At 41.9% G+C, this 21,176-nt stretch overlaps 1 protein-coding gene across 1 annotated transcript; it reads right to left on the minus strand.

The window, feature by feature from the left end:
* Window positions 1-10,592: 10,592 nt before the first annotated feature.
* On the minus strand, window positions 10,593-11,973 carry GPR119 (G protein-coupled receptor 119). The gene has a single exon (XM_070258002.1). The coding sequence runs from the start codon at window positions 11,792-11,794 to the stop codon at window positions 10,787-10,789; it is 1,008 nt and encodes a 335-aa protein (XP_070114103.1). The 5' UTR covers window positions 11,795-11,973; the 3' UTR covers window positions 10,593-10,786.
* Between the last annotated feature and the right edge of the window lie 9,203 nt (window positions 11,974-21,176).

Genomic DNA, 21,176 nt, shown 5'->3' on the forward strand with positions numbered 1-21,176 from the left:
TTTCAGATTGGCTTCTTTCACTTAGTAACATGCACTTAAGGTTCTTGCATGTCTTTTCGTGGCTTTATAGCTCATTTTCTTTTTTTTTCTTTTGGATGTACCACAGTATATTTATCCACTTACTTACTGAAGGGTATCTTGGTTACTTCCAAGTTTTGGCCATTATGAATAAAGCTGCTATAAACATTCGTGTGCAGGTTTTTATGTGGACACAGTTTCCAGCTCATTTGGGTAAATTCCAAGGAGTGCAATTGCTAGATTGTATGGTAAGAGTATGTTTAGTTTTGTAAGAAACTGCCAAACTGTCTTCCAAAGTGGCTGTCCCATTTTGCATTCCCACCAGCAGTGAATGAGAGTTCCTGTTTCTTCACCTCCTCGCCAGCTTTTGGTGGTGTCAGTGTTTTGGATTTTGGCCACTCTTATAGGTGTGTAGTGGTATGTTGTTGTTTATTTTTAAGACTAATACACCAGTCAGATACTCTATTCATTCCCAAATAGTTGAGCAAAAAGGAAGCCATTTTTTCACAGTGGTATAGCTGAAAGATAGTTTCTTGAAGGATTTATATATATTGGAAATTGACCTTCATTTACCTCAGCTCAAGTGTTATTCTTTCAGGGAAACCTTTCATTGATTTTCTCTCCACCAATCTAAATAACTTTCCTCATTATAATTTCTTAGACCATGTATTCAATAACTACATATTATATTTGTATGATTATTTGATATTTATATCTCTTATTAGTCTGTAAGCTACATAAAAATAGGGATTCTGCCAATTTTGTTTACTGATGTGTTCTCAGTACCTAGCACAGTTATATATACTCAGTGAATATTTGTGAAATGAATAAATGAATTGATCCATATCCAAAAATCTGATAAAATGTCTAAAATATAGCAAAGTTTCAAATACTGTGGGATTTAAATGGAATGAAATTAAATTTTGAATTACTAGATAATGATGGGATGGTAGATAAAGAAGAGGTTATTAAGGGAAAATAGAGGTGCTTGGGGAAATGGATTTAATCTTTTAAACTGATTATTCATTCACTCATTCATTCATTCAACAAATATCCCTGCCTCGTGAAGCTTCTAGTCTACAGAAGGAAGACATAATAAAAAGATTACTGAGTAAACTATATGGTATATTGGATGGTGATAAATGCTTTATAGAAAAATAAAACAGGGAAGAGGAGTGGGGAATATTGGCAGGATCGCACCCTGAGAAAGCCAAATTTGATTGAAGTCTCTAGGAGGTGAGAGAAGGAGCCAATCTAGGGCTAAAGCAAATCAAAGGTTCTGAGGGGAGAGTGTGCCTGGAGTCTAATGTGATGATTCAAGCAAGAAGTGATGGTGGCTTGGATGAGGGTAGTAGCAGTGGAGGCATGAGAAATAGTTGAAATTCCTATATTTTGGAAAAGAGCAAATAATGACTTGCTAGGGGATAGGGTGTGTGTTGTAAGAGAGAGAGAGAGCAGAGGTAAAGATTAGTCCAAGGCCTGAGCCACTGGAAGGGCAGTATTGCCATAAAGATGGAGCAGACTCTGGAAAGTACAAGGTATTTTTTGGGGGGAGGTAGGAGGAAGCAATAATTTTTTGTATGTGTTAAGTTTGAAGTGCCTGTTAGACTTTAAGAGATGTGGAGTAGGCAGTGAGCCATAGAAGTGTGGAGTTTCAGGGGAGAGGTATAGGCTAGGAATGTATATTTGGAAATCATCAGCATATAGATGATTGTTAAACCTGAGATACTGAATGAAATTCCCAAGAGAGTGAGTGTCAATAGACAAGAAAAGAGATCCAAGAACTGAGCCTGAGACAGTCCCGTAGAAAACAATCGGGAGAGAAAATCACAGAGGACACTGGCGATGACTAAATACCCAGCCTGAAGTTATCTAAAAAAGGCTAATATTCTGTTGATAGAAAAAGAGTAAAGAGGGCAGGGAGGGTCAATATTTTCAAGATAAAATTTGAAGAAAAAGTTTGAAGCTGATGAGATCTGTACCAAAGCTTTGAGTATTGCTGCCTTTATAGTAGCCATAATCATGGGCAGATAGTTCAGATTAAAGAATTTGACTTGGTATTTTATCTAATTTTATTTTTGGTGAGGAAGATTGTCCCTGAGCTGACATCCGTGCCAATCTTCCTCTATTTTGCATATGGGATGCCACCACAGCATGGCTTGACGAGTGGTGTGTGGGTGCATGCCTGGGATTGAACCTGTGAACGCCAGGCTGCTGAAGCAGAGCACATGAACTTAACCACTAGGCCACCAGGCCGGGCCTTGACTTGTTATTTTTATTTATGGTGTAGTATCCTATCCTATTCTTAGTCATGGATCAATCCATTATCCCCTCAGGTGGCCAATAGGAGGAATAGAGTATTTTGATTGACAGAACACTAAGGGTTAACCCATTTCAATAGTGAAATAGGCTACATAGTAAGGGTGCCTCGGGGAGAAACAAGGGTCTACCTCTTGCCATATGACATTTGAAGGGGATTATTTCACGTATGAAGAATTCAGTATTTCACAGAAGTGTTCACCATGGAATTCCCTTAAGTAGCAAGCTCGCTGTCGTATATTTGAATTGCAAATTTGATTGGAAAATAACTTTTTAGGGGCACATTGGATATGAAATAGATCCACCAGTGTCTTTAGAAGGTAGACTGAGAAGGAAAATCTTTTGGAGTCAATGAGTACAAGGAAAGTATCTTTAAAGAGTCTGAGGACCTTGGTTCAAATCTTGTTTGTCAAAAAACAAAACAACACAAACTCTGCACTGTCTGCTCAATTTATCTATAAACCTAAAACTGTTCTAAAAATAAGTCTATTAATTAAAAAAAACTCAGAGTGAAAGAGTTACACAAAGATGAGTAGGCACCACTGATTTGGAAGATAAATAATTTTTTTCCTAGGTAAAAAGCCCAGCATATCAAAAAGACAGACAATAACAGGAGTTGGTGAGGATGTGAAGAAAGCTGAACTCTTGTACGTTGCTGAAGAGGCTGTGAAATGGTGCAGCTCCTTTGGAAGACGGTTGGGCAGTTCCTCAAAAGCTAAACATAAAATTACATATGACCCAGTAATTCTGCTCCTGCATATATACCCTAAAGAATTGAAAACGGACTCAAACAGATACTTGGACACCAATGTTCACTGCAGCATTATTCACAATAACGAAAGGGTGGAAACAACCCAGATGTCTGTCAACTGATGAATGGATAAACAAATTATGGTCTATCCATACAATGGAATATTATTCAGCCCTAAAGAGGAATGAAGCACTGACACATAGCTACAACATGAATGAACTTTGAAAACATGCTAAATGCAAGAAGTCAGACACAAAAGGCCACCTATTATATGACCCCAGTTATATGAAACGTCCAGAATAGGCAAATTCATCAAGACAGAAAGTAAATTAGTGGTTGCTTAGGGCTGGGGGGAAATAGGAACCACTAAGGGGTGCAAGGTTTCTTTTGGGGATGAAAATGTTCTAAAATTAGATTATGGTGTTGGTTGCACAACTCTGTAAATACACTAAGAAACACTGAATTGTATGCTTTAAACAGGTGATCTTTAAAGTCTGTAAATTATACCTCCCGAAAGCTGTTTTTTAAAAAAATCCAGCATGTGGTTTAGCTTATTAGGATGGCTTGTGAGGGATTTCACTGGAGCTTCTTGATAGCAAAATATAGATTGGTTCCTCTAATTCCAGTTGATGACATGGATATTTTCCTTTGGAATGAGCAGATCCATCATGTTACCAGTAACCTGAAGATCAAACAACTGGCATTTCTGATCAGGAGAACCCAGGTTTGAAGGGATAAAATGATCAAAATATGTAGGCTATAAGATGGAAACACTTTCAACATTTTTCCCCCTTTTCTTGAGAGGGTAGAGCATGAGACAACTCAGATAATAGTAATAATATATACATGGCTTTTATTATGTGCCAGATAGTGTTCTAGGTGTATTGTGTTTATGAAACTCTGTTTACATCCTTCCGGCTGCACTATGAGGTAGGTACTACTATTCGTACTTTTCAGATGAGAAACCGAGGCACAGAAAGGTAAGATACTTTGTTCCTAGAAAATAGCAGAGCCAGGATTGTAGCCAGGCAGTCTGGCTCATGAGCCCATGCTTATGATCACTATGCTGGAGGTGTACTGACTCAGGCTTGTCCAGGATCACTTAAAGTTTATGGCAGGTGAGCAGTAAAGAATATCAATTTCATTAGTTCCCCTTTCTTTCTAGCATCCTGGGAGAAAGAAGGTCACTAGTTGTTATGATTGGTCACTCTTTGACACTTAACTGTAGTACTGGGTTAGGATTATTTTCCTGGAGACCTGTAACTGCAAATATATCATTTCCGGTTATTCTCCACTTTCTACTGCTTCCCTCTCTTTGCCTGGTTGGCCTTTCTTCTCCACAACCTCCTTCATCACTAGCCCACCCCTTCTTCCTCTAGTCTAAGTAAGCACAGTTCACCACACACACAGGAACTTGTTCTTGTTGTATATTATACTATTTATTGAAGAACTTGGAATTATTGATAGAGATGCCACTAGTTTACATTGAATAATTTGGACATGGGGCTAGACTTCTTGCCCTCTCTCCTCCAATGCAAAGAAGTATGTTGTTAGGCCTATAAATAAATTTATGGGGGGGATGATTAAACAACTAAGAACCTGACTATAAATACTTCCTTTCTAGTCACTAAAGCATGTCACTTAAGGAATAAATATTTTTGTTAGCCTAGCCCACTCAGGATATTGCATGTAAGTTAGAGTAATAAAATTGCTTTTTTTAAAAAACAAATATCTTCACATCTTCTCAGAATAGCTGCTCCTCATTAATCTTAATTCCTGAGGTTTCCCTAAAAGGATATTTCATTTTTTCTATTCAACGTCTTGGTATCAGAATTCCCTTGTATTTCGGGCTGTGGCTAACTCACTATAAACAGCCTTCATGCATACTTGTCTCTCCTGTTTATTTAGTAAATAAGAAAAACAATTTAACACATCATTGTATAGAATTACTAAGGGACCTACTAATCTTAAAGTGGTGATTGGAATTTTGAATTATGAGTCTGTTTTTCACATTTGAAATAACCTCATAGCCATTCAGCTATAATTTCTTGTTTTAATTTTCTTACTTTTTTTTTTTTGGTGAGGAAGATTGGCCCTGAGCTAACATCTGTTGCCAATCCTCCTCTTTTTGCTTGAGGAAGATTAGCCCTGAGCTAACATCTGTGCCAATCTTTCCTCTATTTTGTATGTGGGTTGCTGCCACAGTATGGCTTGATGAGTGGTGTAGGTCCACAGCTGGGATCCGAACCCGGGGACCCGGGCTGTTGAAATGGAACACACTGGACTTATCTACAACACCACTGGGTCAGCCCCTGGTTTTCTTACTTTTTAAACCTCCTCTGAGATGACATGACACCAGTTTGCTTTTCTATAAGAAGTGCCTTAATATTTGTTGAATGGCTCAGTGGGCAAATCTGTAAAAATATTATGAGTGGTAAAAGCACAATGAACAGTTTTGTAAGACAGTGTGGCATTTTACTGGACCAATGACTATGTTATCTCAGCGTGTTTGTCAGCTTTTTAGTGCCTTAATGTCAGTACAATTGAGACAGAACTGGAACCGATAGGGATTTATTATAGAAAATAGGAAATATGATTTGATCATGGGATTGTTGGGAACATACAACAAATAAAAACAAACCTAAACAAATAAAGAGACCTCCCTCAGTCTCTTGGTCTTACATGATTTTAGTCCCTCCAGTGCTCTGGAGCAAATGCATCCTGCTTGTCCCATTGTGTAGAAGGCATTTTGAAGGAAGCAGGAACTACTTTGTGCCTTAAAACAGACTGACATCCTAAGCAGCTGCAATGGCCGTTTCTAGGACTCCTCATGAGAGGACTCTTTGAGCTCAGTGGCTGATTATGGTCCCAACAGCTTGTAAATCCAGTGAACATATGGCTGGGCAGTAGCATATTGCACTGTCATGCACTTTACCCTGCCGCAGTTGATCCATTAGGTGGAGCCCATCTTTCCCGTTCAGCAACGCTGCGAGACTATGGCTTCAAGGATTCAACTGTGTCAAGACCTGTCTCCTGGCTCCGTGTGATCATGTTTTCATTTCTTATGCTTACTTAGCACTTTATGGTATTGCGCAAAGCAACTACTTTGGAAAATTTTAACAGTGAAAACACACTGAAATTGCTATCAGCATATCACACAGTGCTTTGTCAATAATGCAGTTGTACTGTGAGGGGTGTTCTTAAACTGCTGTGTCTCATTAGTCCACATTTCTAAATTTGCAGATTAACTCCAGCAGTAGGACATATCAATAGATTTCCTTTTGTAAAAAATAACTGGTTAGCCCTCTTGGTATGGTTTATGCTTTCAGGAAGCCATGCACTTTTATTTCTTTGAGATAATTGTATCAGTGTGGTCTGTTCATTTGTGGCTCACTTTTGACTTTTCTTAGCAAATATCCTAAGGAAACATTACACTTCAAGAAATGCCAGCAAAAATATGAGTCAAAATTCTTATAAGTGTTTAATGCTCCTTGACCTAGTAATACTGCTTTGGAGAATTTATCCTAAGGGATTAAACAGATGTGTCAAAGATTTATGAGCAAGGGTATTTATAGTGATATTATAACAGTGAGAAATTGGAAATAATATACATGTACGACTATAGGGAAATGGTTAAAATATCATATACTCATATGTTGAAAAGAACCTGCAACCATTACAAGTCATGTTTTGGAAGAAAACTTAATGACATAGGAAAATATGCACAATATAATGTTAAGTGAAGAAAACAGATGGAGGGGAATAAAAGTGATCATCTCTGGATTGTACAATTATGGATACTTTATGATTTTCTGTATTTTCAAAAATTTCTGAAATGAAAACAAAATGCTTTTATAATCAGAAAATAATGAACACCATATATGCATCAATGTAAATCTCTAAAAGAAATCCCAGCAAAGCTAGGGCAATTTTAGCACCTAGCTCTCAATAAATGTTTGTGGGGGAGGTAGACAGATGGATGGACAGATTGATGAATGACAGTTGACACTTGTAGGTACTATCATTGAGTTTATATGACTGAAGAACTAACAAATGAAGATTTAATTAAAAGGAGAAAATTTCCAGACCAGTCAGCAGTTTGAAGGATGACATGGAAGGTACTGAAGGAGTCACAAAATAAGTGAGTGGCTGACAGCAGCCAAGTAGTTGTGGTCTGGCCTTGGGTCCATTGCTGCTCTTGTTGCTCAGCTGTAAACACCATGTTTCCACTTGTTCTATGTGTATCCTTGAACTATCTCTTATGCCTGCTGTTTTCACTGGTCTCTATTTACTTTGGCCAGTGACTGAGCAAGTGAGAATGAAATCAAAGTCACGAGTTCATTTCCCATTTGAACCAGTGAACACTTCTCTGTGTAGGGAGAAGATATCCCAAGGCTAATTAATTCTGGCTGGCCAGCACTCAGGGATGGCCTTATTGGTCATGTGGCCAATCAGGAAAGTGTGGGTAGATCAGGGCAACCTGCTTCTAACACTTGTGAGACCACTCGCAATGCCCCTGTACAGAGGGCTGTGTGTTCTTATGTTCTTGAGAGCAGTCCTCTGAAACTGAGGAGTGCTATGCATACTGTTAGCTACCCGAGGAATTAGTATAAAAGTTAGTCGTGTCACAGTTTTTATAAATGGGACCGGTTGACCTACATTCTGTCCTATGAGGTCTTAATATCTTTTTCTTACTTTGATCAAATTGCTGAATGGGATTTGGCTTCTTTGCAAGTCCATCAGGAGACAACAGTGGATGCATGAATGAAATCTAAATGTTTCCTCTCCAGTGCATTCCCTTATCTGTGAAGGAGCCTGTGCCAAAGAAAGCCATTAGACTTTTGCATAGCATTCTGTATCCTTGCTCTTGGTAGCTTATTGAACACAGTGCTCTTATATGGTTACTCTTAAACCCAAGTGTATGATAATAGTGACTTGTTTGTATCTGCTCTGTCTTGATCCTGCTAATGTATTATATTTACTGTTTGTTTTAACCTGTCACCTCTCATCACTCATTTTCAAAAACCTTATTCAGGCATTGAGGAATTCACAGTTTGGAGCCTAATTGTCCTTGCCCTAGAGGTCGTAATATCTACAGATATGACAGACTCCCTTAAATTGGTCAGTTGGATGTTTTAATATTCAGGATTTTTAAGGAAGAGGAAGAGAACATTTTCTGAGCATTAAACAATGTGCTGTAGTTTACTAGGCATTTTCACCTACATTATCTGAGTTAATTCTCAGCATAACCATATAAGGTAGGCATTATTACCCCAATTTTACAAATGAGGAAACTGTAGCTTTGAGAATTTAAACAGCTGAATCATAAGTTGAACACTAGTCTGTTGGACTTCAAAGCCTGTGAATTTTCCACTGCGCATACTGACTCCCAGGGATAGCAGGGTTTCTTAGACTGAACCTAATAACACAACAATCACCTAGCTTCCCATCAGCTCCTGCCTTTCTCCTGTAACTTATTTCCATTACCTGTTACCTCAGCAAGATCAGTCCTTTGCAGCAAGGCCAGGAGAGTAAGGTTTGAACCACCAATAAGGAGGGCATTGATTTGAGCCTGCTTTCAGTTCCGTCCCAAAACACAGTTACTGTTTGTGTTTTACCTAGTTTGAGTAACTCATAACCCAATCCAAGAGTGTGCCTTATTGCTGGCATAACTGGTACTTGCTGGTGCTCAGCACTTCAAGGCATATTGGGTTCCATCATCCACTTGAGAGCCAAAAAGTTCTTCAGTTGTAGGAACACAAAACCTACTATGATGAAGGCAAGCACAGTCCTCCTCTGGGCCAGAGTGGTAAGCAGAGCAACTGGAAGAATGCCTACCGAAGGAGAGTTGGTATGTGTTAGAATAGATCAGTGAGAAATAGGCCTTTTGGGGTGAAGGTAAAGGGTGAGGAGAGGGAGAAGGGAATTTTTAAGAGTACAAAATTTGAAAGGGATGATCATTAATCTCTAAACAACTAAGGAAAGCAAGCTCCGGTAGTTAATCTAAGACTGAAGGGGAATTTAAACCCAAGTGCAAAGCATCTTGGTATGGTGCCATCCTTTTGAGAGGAGGATGGCGGATTCCATCCAGGTTCTGAACATTGTAGTTTGAGATTTGAATGGAAATTTTCATGGGCCTCTTGGAATTAGCCATTACACATTGGACTCATGTGCATCCTCAGGCCCTCATTTCAGAGATATTGAGGGGTTAGCCTTCCAAGGTGGTTTTGGCACCAAATCCCAGACAAATTAATCCATACCCTTTTGGTTTCTTCTTGCCCTCTTTTGTTGTCCACTCAGCAGCTTTCTAAGGAAATAATCTAGTTTAGGGCCTTAAGACACAAACTTTCTAGGAATCCACTTTGGAGATCAGGAGGTTGAGGAAAGGGTTACAGGGAAGCTCAGGAAGGTTGAGTGTCATTCCTGGGTGTCTTCCCCATTCTGTTCTTGAATTTCTGCTGCCAGGATTGCCCAGAGGAAGCCTGAGCATAGTTCCCAGCTGCCAACAGTCATTTTCTTTATCCACAGAAAGCAGGGTGAGGCACCTGCTCCTCAGCTGGTCTCCCGGACCAATTTGGAGGCGTACTCTTATGTGACTAAGTTTCTTAGGAAAATGCAAATTTGGGAGTAAATGAAAGAAGGTCAAGCTCTGAGGAGTAAAGTGGGTCCAGTGTGGAAAGCTTGGCAGTGCCTTTCTTGGTACCTACCCCTTTCCTTCTTCCTTCCCTTACACTGTCTCAGAATTTGTGGTTTATCATCAGCAAGTAGTTACAAGTGACATAAGAGGCCAACTGAGGGGACGGGGCACCACAGAGTTAGAAAGGTGGTGGTGGATTGGGAGGGGTAATAATGGAAATAATCACAAGATAGGCTATTTCCCAAAGAAACACTGTTTTGAACACCATGAAGTGTGGGAAAAGACAAGCTTTAGAATCTAATTCAGGTTCCTACATTTTATGCACACTCACTACATAAGATGTCCCATTTACATTGTGGAGGGCAGGACCCATTTTACAAAAGCAATCACTATAGTAAACAGTTAAAAAGAACAGAACTTAATTTCTCTAGTGCTGTGCTGTCTAGTATGGTAGCCACTAGCCACATGTGGCTATGGAGCATTTGAAATATGGCTAGTTTGAATTGAGATGTTCTGTAAGGGTAAAATACACATCGGACTTCAAAGATTGAGCATGAAAAAAATAGTGTAATTTTTTAATATTGATTACCTGTTGAAATGATGTTTTGGATATATATTAGGTTAAATGAAACAGTAACATTAATTTTGCCTCATTCTTTTTTTACCTTTTTAACATGGCTACTAGAACATTTAAAATTATATATGTGGCTTGCATTATATTTCTGTTACACAGTGCTGCTCTAGTGTATTCAAAAATATGACTTGATTTTTAAGCATCTTTTCAGTAGTTCATTTCTTGCTTTAATTAAGTATACCTGTACAGGAGAACCAGACTCATTGCAAAAGAAGGACAGAGAGGAATGGAGATTTGCAAACGGGGAAACTGACTATAAAAAACGTCAGCACTCTGCCTCAGTTACCTCTCAGTCTGGAGTGAGAGGGTGCAGGGAGTGGTCAATTGCCTGAAGCAAGTGCTCTCATTCTCCTAGCTCCATCTGATCTAGTTAGGGCCCAGAGAGGGGAGGGAGAAGGCACTTTGAAGCTTTTCTGCCCTTACCGTCTTAGCCATCAAGCTGTGCGTGGGAGATAGTGGCGATGTGATAGGAACTTTCCCTGGGCCCCTCTGGGGCACCATCCCTGGCCGAGAGAAGGAAGAGGAATGAGGTGAGCCGCTTCTTCACTCCCAAGGCCATCTGGTAGAGCTGCTGCCGTACCTCCTTCTGCCAGTAAGCGTAGATGAGTGGGTTGAGCAGGGAGTTGCTCACACCAAGCAGCCACAGGTACTGTTCCAGCACTGTGTAGAGGCGGCACTCCTGGCAGGCCACCTGCACAATGCTGGTGATAAGGAATGGGGTCCAGGACAGAGTGAAGGTCCCAATGAGAACAGCCACTGTGCGGACAGCCTTGAAGTCACTAGGAGTCCGTGGAGGCCGGTAAGTTCTGGCCGTGGCTCCTGCATGTTCCATCTTTCGGATCTGCTGGCTGTGCATGGAGGCAACCTTGAGCATGTCACAGTAGAAGAAGACAAAGAGGAGCAGGGCTGGGAAGAAGCCAATGCAGGAGAGGATCAGCACGAAGAGTGGGTGAAACACAGCAAAGAAGGTACAGGGGCTGTGGTAGGTGGTCTGCTGGAATATGGGGACTCCAAGTGGGAGGAAGCCAATGAAGTAAGACAACAACCACAGCCCAGCAATGCAGGCTCCAGCCACTAGCCCATTCATTATCTGTAAGTAGCGAAGGGGCTGCTTGATGGCAAGGTACCTGTCGAAGGCAATCAGCATGACCGTGAGGACAGAGGCAGCTGCGGAGGAAGTGACAAATGCCATCCGAAGGCTGCACAGGGTCTTCTGTGTGGGCTGAGCTGGAGTGGAGAGCTGGTCTGTGACTAGGCCAGAGATGGCCACACCAAGCAAGGCATCAGCCACAGCCAGATTCAAGGTGAAGCAAAGACCGGCACCATCATTCTTGTGGATTAACAACAGCACAGCTATGGCCACTAGTGCATTAGCGGCAATAATGAGGGAGGCCAGGCCAGCAAGGATCACTCCAAATAGGAAAGATGACTCCATGTCTTGAAGTGGCAGGATTTCCACTTACCAGGGCATGCTGGCTCTCCAGCTCAAATTCTCACGGGCTGGGGAAGAAGGAGCTGTGGGTTCAGAGCTGCCGCACAGTTCTGATCATCACTGGCAGTCCAGGCTGGCAGCTCTCCACCTTTGGGATCCTGCTGGTCATTAAGAAGAACCTACTGGTCACCCTCTCTTTTTCAGTCCTCAGCCTCTTGCCTCTCCAGCTCTCTGAAGGCAGCAATTCCAGAGCAGACCTCCCCCTGGGCCCTGAGCTAGTCCCTCCCCCTCCAGCAACCAAGTTACTAGACAACTCCCAAGTACCTGGTACACAATGTCTTGCCAGGCTCTCTCCCTTTACTGATGCTTCAGGGACTTTGTTTGGAGGGACTGGGGATTCATCATGTCTCCTGTCTCGCAGAAGATATAATTGACTCTAATCACACTTTTTCTTCCTCCATAACTTGATATTAAGTTTCGACTTCCTTTCTTCCTAAACCTCAAGTACTACCTTAACAACTAATCTCAGCTTGATTAAGCATTTGCTTAATAACTAATTTTCAGTTACTATTATGACTTCTTTTAATCAAGCAAGATGATCATAATCAGTCGAAGTGGGAAGTGAAGGCAAGCAAGCTATTTCAGGGCACACCATACTTTCAGGGGGGTTACCACACATTTAAGCTGTTTCTTATCTTTTGCTTCCTGACACCTCAGATTCTAATTCTCTCAAATAGGGTATGCTCTTCCCCTGTATCTCATCCCTCGGAACTCAGTTAGTTGAGGATTCAAAAGGGGAGGAAAAACAAGCAGAGAATTGTTAATAGCTGTCATTCAGTTTAGAATAGAGCCCGTTCCCCGTCTAAAGATGCTGTCTCTTGGGTCTACTCATTGAGAACTTTCTCTACACCATGTCGGGCCATGTCTCTGGTCATGAGTAGTCACTGCAAGCCTTGCCTGTCTTGATCCTGTAGAGCTATCTTTGGGACAGGAGAAGAGGAGGTGGATTGCATTCTGGAAAGTGAACTAATGTTTGGTTGTGGAATTTTCCATTTTCCAGGGATAGGGTGGCAGTGTTGCTGAGGTAGGTGAAATGGGCTCAGGGAGGGCAGCTGTGTATGTCACTCCTATTTTAGGTTGTATATCCATTTGCTCGGGTGCATTAGAACTAACCTTTTGCCTGGTACTCTCATCTTGGATACCAAGAAGAGAGGGGTGGGGAGAAGAGCTATTAGAAGCTTATTTACTCAGTTCAGGTGAGAGCACAAATGGGAAAGATTAATGTTTTAAGTGAGGGAGTGGTGAGCAAGATGCAGAGTTGGAGGCAAATATATTCCAGGATGTTTTGACAGTGTGAGAGGGCCTTTGGCAGATGACTCTCCTACAAAGAATCAGAAAGGCTTTGGTGTGGGGATTGGGTTTTCCCGTTGCCAGCCTGAGGATAGTCCTTTTAAAATTATTGTTTACTTTTTATTGAGGTGACATTGGTTTATAACATTATATAAATTTGAGGTGTACATCATTATATTTCGATTTCTGTGTAGGCTACATTGTGTTCACCACCCAAAGTCTAGTTTCCATCCATCACCATACACATATGGGCTTTTACCCGTTTTGCCCTCATCCCTCCCCGCCTCCCCTCTGGTAACCATCAGTCTGTTCTCTGTGTCTATGTGTTTGTTTCTTGTTGTTGTTTTTATATTTCACAGAGAAATCGTACAGTATTTGGCTTTTTCTATCTAACTTATTTTGCTTAGCATAATGCCCTCAAGGTCCACTCACGTTGTTGCAAATGGCAAGATTTCGCCTTTTTAATGGCTGAGTAGTATTCCACTGTGTGTGTATGTGTGTGTGTGTGTGTGTGTATAGGCACTTAGGTTGTTTCTAAATCTTGGCTATTGTGAATAATGCTGCAATGAACATAGGGCTGCATATATCTTTTCAGATTAGTGTTTTTGTGTTCTTTGGATAAATGCCCAGCAGTGGGATAACTGGATCATATGGTAGTTCTAATCTTAATCTTTTGAGGAATCTCTATACTGTTTTCCATAGTGGCTGCACCAGTTTACATTCCAACCAGCAGTGTATAAGAGTTCTCTTTTTGCCACATCCTCTCCAACACTTGTTAATTCTTGTCTTTTTAATAGTAGCCATTCTGACTGGCATGAGGTGTTATCTCATTGTAGTTTTTATTTGCATTTCCCTAACAATTAGTGATGTTGAACATCTTTTTATGTACCTGTTGGCCATCTGTATATCTTCTTTGGAAAAATGTCTGTTCAGATCCTCTGCCCATTTTTTAATTGGGTTTTTTATTGTTGAGTTGTATGTGTTATTTATATATTTTAGATCTTAACCCCTTATCAGATACATGATTTTTAAATATCTTCTCCCAATTTTTAGGTTGTCCTTTTGTTTTGTTGATGGTTTCCTTTGATGTGCAGAAGTTTTTTAGTTTGATGTAGTCCCATTTGTTTATTTTTTCTTTTCTTTCTCTTGCCTGAGGAGACATGATACTCAAAAAGATACTGCTAAGACCCCTATCAAAGAGCATACTGCCTATGTTTTCTTCTAGGAGTTTTATGGTTTTGGATCTTACATTCAAGTCTTTAACCCATTTTGAGTTAATTTTTGTGTATGGTGTGAGATAATGGTCTACTTTCATTCTTTTGCATGTGGCTGTCCAGTTTTCCCAGCACCATTTATTTTTTTTTTTTGTTTTTTTTTTTGTTTTTTTTTTTTTAAAGATTTTATTTTTTCCTTTTTCTCCCCAAAGCCCCCCGGTACATAGTTGTGTATTCTTCGTTGTGGGTTCCTCTAGTTGTGGCATGTGGGACGCTGCCTCAGCGTGGTCTGACGAGCAGTGCCATGTCCGCGCCCAGGATTCGAACCGACGAAACACTGGGCCGCCTGCAGCGGAGCGCGCGAACTTAACCACTCGGCCACGGGGCCAGCCCCCCCAGCACCATTTATTGAAGAGAGTTTCCTTTCTCCATTGTATGTTCTTGGCTCCCTTGTTGAAAATTAGCTGTCCATAGATGTGTGGGTTTATTTCTGGGCTCCCGCTTCTGTTCCATTGACCTGTGTGTCTGTTTTTGTGCCAGTACTATGCTGTTTTGATTACTATGGGTTTGTAGTATATTTTGAAATCAGAGTATGATACCTCTAGCTTTGTTCTTTTTTCTCGGGATTGCTTTGGCTATTCGGGGTCTGGTGTTGTTCCATATTACATTTTAGGATTCCTTGTTCTATTTCAATGAAAAATGTCATTGGGACTTTGATAGGGATTGCATTGAATCTAGAACAGTTCTTATTCTTTGGTACATCCATTTAAGAGGCTGATTTCAGTTGTTTAGCACCTGGCCTAATTTTATACCTGGATGTAAGGTGTATTTTTGTTTCTCCAGCCCTTGACTCCATGCATGGAGTCGAGATGGCCCTTTTTATGCCTATGCTCAAACTCAAGTGTTCATCAGAATCCCGTGGAAGGCTTGTTAACACCCGGATTCTTGGGCCTCACTCCCAGAGTTTTGGCTTCATTGTGCCTGGGCTGGGGTCTGAGAATATTCATTTCTAACAAGTTCCCAGGTGATGCTGATGCTGCTGGTTCAGGGCCCCCACTTTGAGAACCACTGCTCTAGTGCAATGGTTCTTAGCCTTAACTGTGCAGTGGACTCACTTGGTCATTCCAAAAATATTGATGTTTGAGTCACACACCAAGAGATTCTGATGTCATTAGTCTGGGGTGTGTCCTATGCATCTGGAGCTTTAAAAGATCCTCAGGTGATTCTAATATGAAGCCAGGGGTGAGAATCAGCGTTCAATGGCAAAAGCACAGGCTCTGGAGTCAGGATACCTGGGGGCCAGCCCAACACTACCTCTATGATTTTGTTTGGAGAAATGTCTTCACCTCTGTGACTTAGCTTTGGCTTCCTCGTGTGTAACATGGGGACAATAATACCTACCTCACAGGGTTTTGGGGATGATAAAATGAGGTATGATGGATATGAAAAGGCTTCATGAGCTGTAAAATATTACACAGATACTTTTTTTGAGTGTCTTCTTTCTAGTCTTTTGTTAATCAAAGTGTGTATCAGATCCAGAGCATTGGTGTGACCTGAGAGCTGGGTGGAAATGCAGAACCTCAGGCCCAGCTCAAGACCCACTGAAGAAGAGTCTACATTTGAACAAGATCTCCAGTGATCTGTATGCACATTAAAGTTGTCCTTTCCTCTCTCCCACTCTCAGGTGCCTGGTTGTATTAGTTTCCTTTTCCTGCTGTAACAAACTACTACAAACATAGTGACTTAACCCAAATTTATTATCTTACAGTTCTTGAAGTCAGAAGTCCAAAGTGGGTCTTACAGGGCTCAAATCAAATTGTTGATAGGGCTGCATTCCTTTGGGAGGCTCTAGGGGAGGATAATTTCCTTGCCTTTTTCAGCTTTTAGAAGCTGCCTGCATTCTTTGGCTCATGGCACATCACTCCAACTTCTGCTTCCATAGTCACATCCCCTTCTCTGGCTTTGACTCTTCCTCCTCCCTCTTTTAAAGACCTTTGTGATTACATTGAGTGTACCTGGATAATCCCTGATATCCTCCCCATCTCAAGGTCCTTAACTTAATCAATCTGCGAAGTGCCTTTTGCTGTGTAAGGTAACATAGCCACAGGTTCCGAGGATTAGGATGTGCACATCTTTGGTGGTGGTGGGGGGAGAGGCATTATGCTGCTTACTACACCGGTATTTTCTGCTGCCCAGGTCTCTTCTCCCTCCATCCTCCAACAAATGCTCTTCTTAGTTTACTCTTCCTTTGCTTGTGCCCTATATATTTCTTTTCTTTTAGGCATCAACACTTTCCTGTTTTCTCTCTTGTCCTCTCATGAACCCACAAGCTGAATCGAACTAACTTAGGCAGCCTAGGAAAATAGTGAGCTCTCAGTCTTTGGAAGTAAGCAAGCAAAGGCTAAATGCACACCTTTCAGGAAGGCCTTAGAGGAGATTCCTGTAGTGGTGTAAAACATCATTATTCCCATTGAATTGTCTTTGAGTCCCTACACAGTCTGTTTTTGATGGGCCCCTGGGAGTTTTTTCCCTTCCCTCAGCTCCCTCCCATCTTTCTTAGCTACCCCACCTCTTTGTCCCCTTTGGTCTTTCCTACCCCCTTTCCCACACCACCACGTGGTCTCAGCTGTGTGTCCTAGGGGTGTGCCCATGCCGTAAGGTCAAGGCCACAGAGAATGTGGTTCCTCCTGGGAGGTCGGTGGCTGGTCCTTGCGGTCCTGCCCCACTGGAGCAGGCTGAGAGCTCTCAGAGTCTCTAGAGTGGAGCACTGAAAGGCATACAAACCAGGATTGAGAAAGGGAAGAAGGTAAAGTATGAGAGGGCTTATTCTCTGGTTAAGCTATCCCATAAATGCGAAGTGCCTTTTGCCATGTAAGGTAAAAGGATACAACGGGGTACTTCATCCACCCTGAGGGCATGGGACTGAGGACCAGGAGTTTCAGCTGGAACGGGAGTGGGGGAGACACCAGCCTTCAGCAGAGCCTGCCTGTGGAGCCAGGCCCCCACGAGAGGAGCTCTAGGAAGATATCTAAGACAAGTTGTGCCTGATTTCTTGTGGTGCCTAGAGCAGCCGTCTGCCTGTAATGGTTTAGCTGCATCTTCCCCAAGGACAAGCAGCGACATTGAATATCTCTTCCTGAATCTGGTTCATGCATTACTATGAAATATTATGCAGTGATGTGAAAAGAATGGGATAGGTTTATATGTCCTTACAGAGAGACCTCCAAGACATCTTGTTGATTGTTACATCTAGTCACACATCAATATGCAAAGTCTGGACACCCTTATGAAAATAAAACCCCAAACTCCAGCTATACGTGTGTATAAATGCATAGAAAGGAGATTGTTGACAGAGAATGAATAACTTTGAGCAGGGGGGTGGGATTGGTGGGGGTGAAGAGTGGTTGTCACAATATATATTGACTTGTTATATATTTTCACAGTGAGAATATATTCATGTAATTTCAAAAGAAAAAACCCTCCTCAAAATTCTCCCTCCCTGTTCCAGCTCAGGCACCATTTTGCAAAGGCCTTTTTCAGACCACACAAAAATGCACACACACACACACATATATACGCACACATATGTATGTACATATATAGTTATATATTTGCTTTTGCTTTTATTCTTTTTACCTGCCTGTGCTGCAGTTGTAGAAAGGTGTGTGTGTGGATTGGGAGAAATGATAGGGTAAGACAGGGTAGGAGAATCAGTATTTGAGGCTTTGGTCTCTTCTTGGAGTGGGAGGCACTTTGAGGAAACAGCCCTGGACTTCTGGGGCATCTGAGCCTTCTTGTAGCAATGATGATACCAGCTGACATTTATGGGGCCTTTAGGTGCTGAGTACTGTGCTAAATATACAGCTTAGATTCTCATTTAATCAATAATTCTATAAGTTAGGTACTATTAATACCTCAATTTTACAGATGAGGAAACCAAGGCACACAGAGAGGGTGACTTATTTCCCTAAGACTGTACAGCTTGTAAGCGATACGTGTTGGAAATTTGCAGACAGGCAAGAAGCTTGTGTGGGACAGCCAGCAAGAGCTTGTCCTGACTCTTATCCACCATGGAGACTGCATGTAGTCCCCTTTTCTTGCCAGTTTGTGCCTCTATGCCTTTGCCCATCCTATTACCTCTGACCTTCAAGCTGACACTTTTATGCTTTGGGTTTTTTTCAAAGGTGCTTGAGATGAGACTAAGTGGAAGCCTTTTTTTTTTGTTACTAAAGCCCAGCCATTGTGGAAAATGAGGATCATTTTTACCCTGAGCCCAAGGAAATCTATAAATCTGGACTCATGTGTACTTCTTCAGTTATCTCCCCTCTCTTGCTTTCCATTCGTACTATTACCTGTCTCTTTTAGCACCTTAATATCTTTCATCTGCACAATTGTTTGCTAACTGCTCATCCTCTCTCCCCATGCTAACATCCCCCTTCCAGCATGTTTATTGAGTGCCTTATTCTGTGCTAGTTACTATGCTTAGACAGAGATTTTTCATACATTCAAGTAACACCTTGTGAGCTAGATGTTATTATCTTCAGGTTACAAGAGTAGAAGGTGAGGCTTGAAGAGGTGAAGGGACCTACCCAAGGTTACCCAACTAGGAAGGAGTGGCAGAGCTGGGATTGGAATCCAGTTCTCCTCACTCTTGGTCCAGTGGTCTTTTGCTACTCCGTGTTGCAGAAGCCTAGGTGTGGTAGGCTGAAAATTGATCCCAAAGATGTCCATGTCCTAGTCCCTGGGATCTGTGAATATATATCTTATATGGCAAAAGGGACTTTGTAGATGTCATTAAATTAAGGTTCTAGAGATGGGGAGATTATCCTGGATTTTCTGGGTGGGCCCAATGATATAATCACAAAGGTCCTTATAGGAGGAAAGTGGGAGATCAGAGTGAGCAGTATTAGGGGATGTGATGACAAGCAAGAGGTTGGAGTGATGCAAGAAAGGGATCACAAGCCAAGGAATGCAGGTGGCTTCTAGAAGCCAGAAAAGGCAAGGAAACGAATTCTTCCCTAGATGCTCCAGAAGGAACCAGGCTTGCTGAGACTTTGATATTAGCCCAGTGGAACTGATTTTGGACTTCTGACCTTGAGAACTGTAAGATAATAAATTTGTGTTTTAAGCACTAAGTTCGTGGTAATTTGTTACAGCAGCAATAGGAAACTAATACACTGAGCTAAAGGGTTAATATGAGGAGACAATTCAAAAACTGGGTACTGGTTATATTGCTGGTTGGCTGTCCCACTGCCCAAGAGACATTTAGTTGTGGTACTACAAAGGTTTCTACTTAGCCAGGAAAGGGCAGATTGCTGGCCTGAGATGCCAAAATGCCAATGACCAGGAAGCCCAGCAGAGGGCAGGCACCTGCGGGGAGAAAGCAATCCTTGGAAAGGCTTTGCTTCTGTCTAGCTATGCAAATTGGAAGGGTCTCTAAAAGGAAAGATCCTGCTAGGCACTTCTGGGTTGCTGTTGCATCTTAGCTGTGCCGTCATGCAGGCCAGAGGAGCATGGTGAGTATGAAAACCTTTTCATCTGCCACTCAGAGCTCAGAACCTTCTTGCTCCTTTTATTTATTTATACTGTTGGGACTGGTACATCGAAATCCTTCCCTCCCCTGCAGAAAAGGAGTTGGGTAATGAGGCACACACAGTTTTGGTTAATCCCCATGGTTTGTGGAATGGGGTAGGTCAAGGGGAGAAAATATATATTCAATTAATACTTCTTGCTTTTTTCATTGAAAGTCTTTCTTGAAGAACCTTCAAGAAAGACTGCATTCAAGGGGCCATTCTAGCCTCAATTTTATATTGCAGTCCTCCAACTCTCAGACAGCCATTTCCAACTTTTTCCTGAGGGAGAGCCGAGGGTAAGATCTGGGGGTTGCAGAAGCTGAGGGTAGGGTGCTTATAACACTGGCTGGGGGTATTTGGAACCTGAGAAGAAGATTATTATTAATATTAGTAATACCTACCTCTTATCACACACACTTTATGTGAATGATCTCATTTAATCCTCAAAACATCCCTGTGAGGTGATATTATCACCAATGCACAATGAAGTTAATTGAAGCCAATTGGCCAAGGTTTTACGGCTAGCAAATGGTGGAACTGGGATTTGAACTTAGGTCTGCCAGGCCTCAGAGTCTATATTCTTCTCACTATGCCACCTGGTCTCTCCAGAAGGTAAGTTGCTGACCAGCGATTGAGTGAAAGCTATGTGGCATCATCCTACAGCTTTGAAAACCTGTGCCCAACCTCATGGGGGATGCCAGCCCTCAGCATGCTTGAGAAGAATGCTGCCAGCCTACATGCAACATCATTGTGACTTGAGCCAAGACAGGCCCGCCATGGGCTTCATCTCTGAGGTCATTGCTTGCCTCTCAGATCACCCATCTACTCTAGTCTTTACAATGATGTGTCTCAGTTATCTGGCTTCTCTGCCCCATGGTCTATACACTCTTTTCCCTAATCTGCAGACTGTCATCCACTCCGTTGATCAGTGTTTCACCTGGCATTCCTGCTAACTGGCTTCTTCACCTTGGCCTCAATATGTCATCCTAGGATCTGACTCAGCAACGGAACACCTCACAAAAAGTCTGACTCAGAACAGTGAAAATGACTGAGAGGAGGGTAAAAGCTGACTCTTTTTCAGTCTTCATTCAACAAACATTTACAGCTAACTCAATCAATGTCAGGCATCGTCCAGGAACTGGGGGTCCTGTAATAGACCAGGCTCGCACCCATGCCTCACTTCCCAAAGGGACGAAGCGAGAGACGAGAGTAAAATCCCCGGGAGGAACGAACCCCTCCCGGAGGAAA

The sequence above is a fragment of the Equus caballus genome, chromosome X (assembly GCF_041296265.1).
Source record: "Equus caballus isolate H_3958 breed thoroughbred chromosome X, TB-T2T, whole genome shotgun sequence".
NCBI lineage: Eukaryota > Metazoa > Chordata > Mammalia > Perissodactyla > Equidae > Equus > Equus caballus.

Excerpts from the sequence above, each read along its gene's own strand:
- GPR119 (XM_070258002.1), bottom strand. The coding sequence starts at position 11,794 with ATGGAGTCATCTTTCCTATTTGGAGTGATCCTTGCTGGCCTGGCCTCC.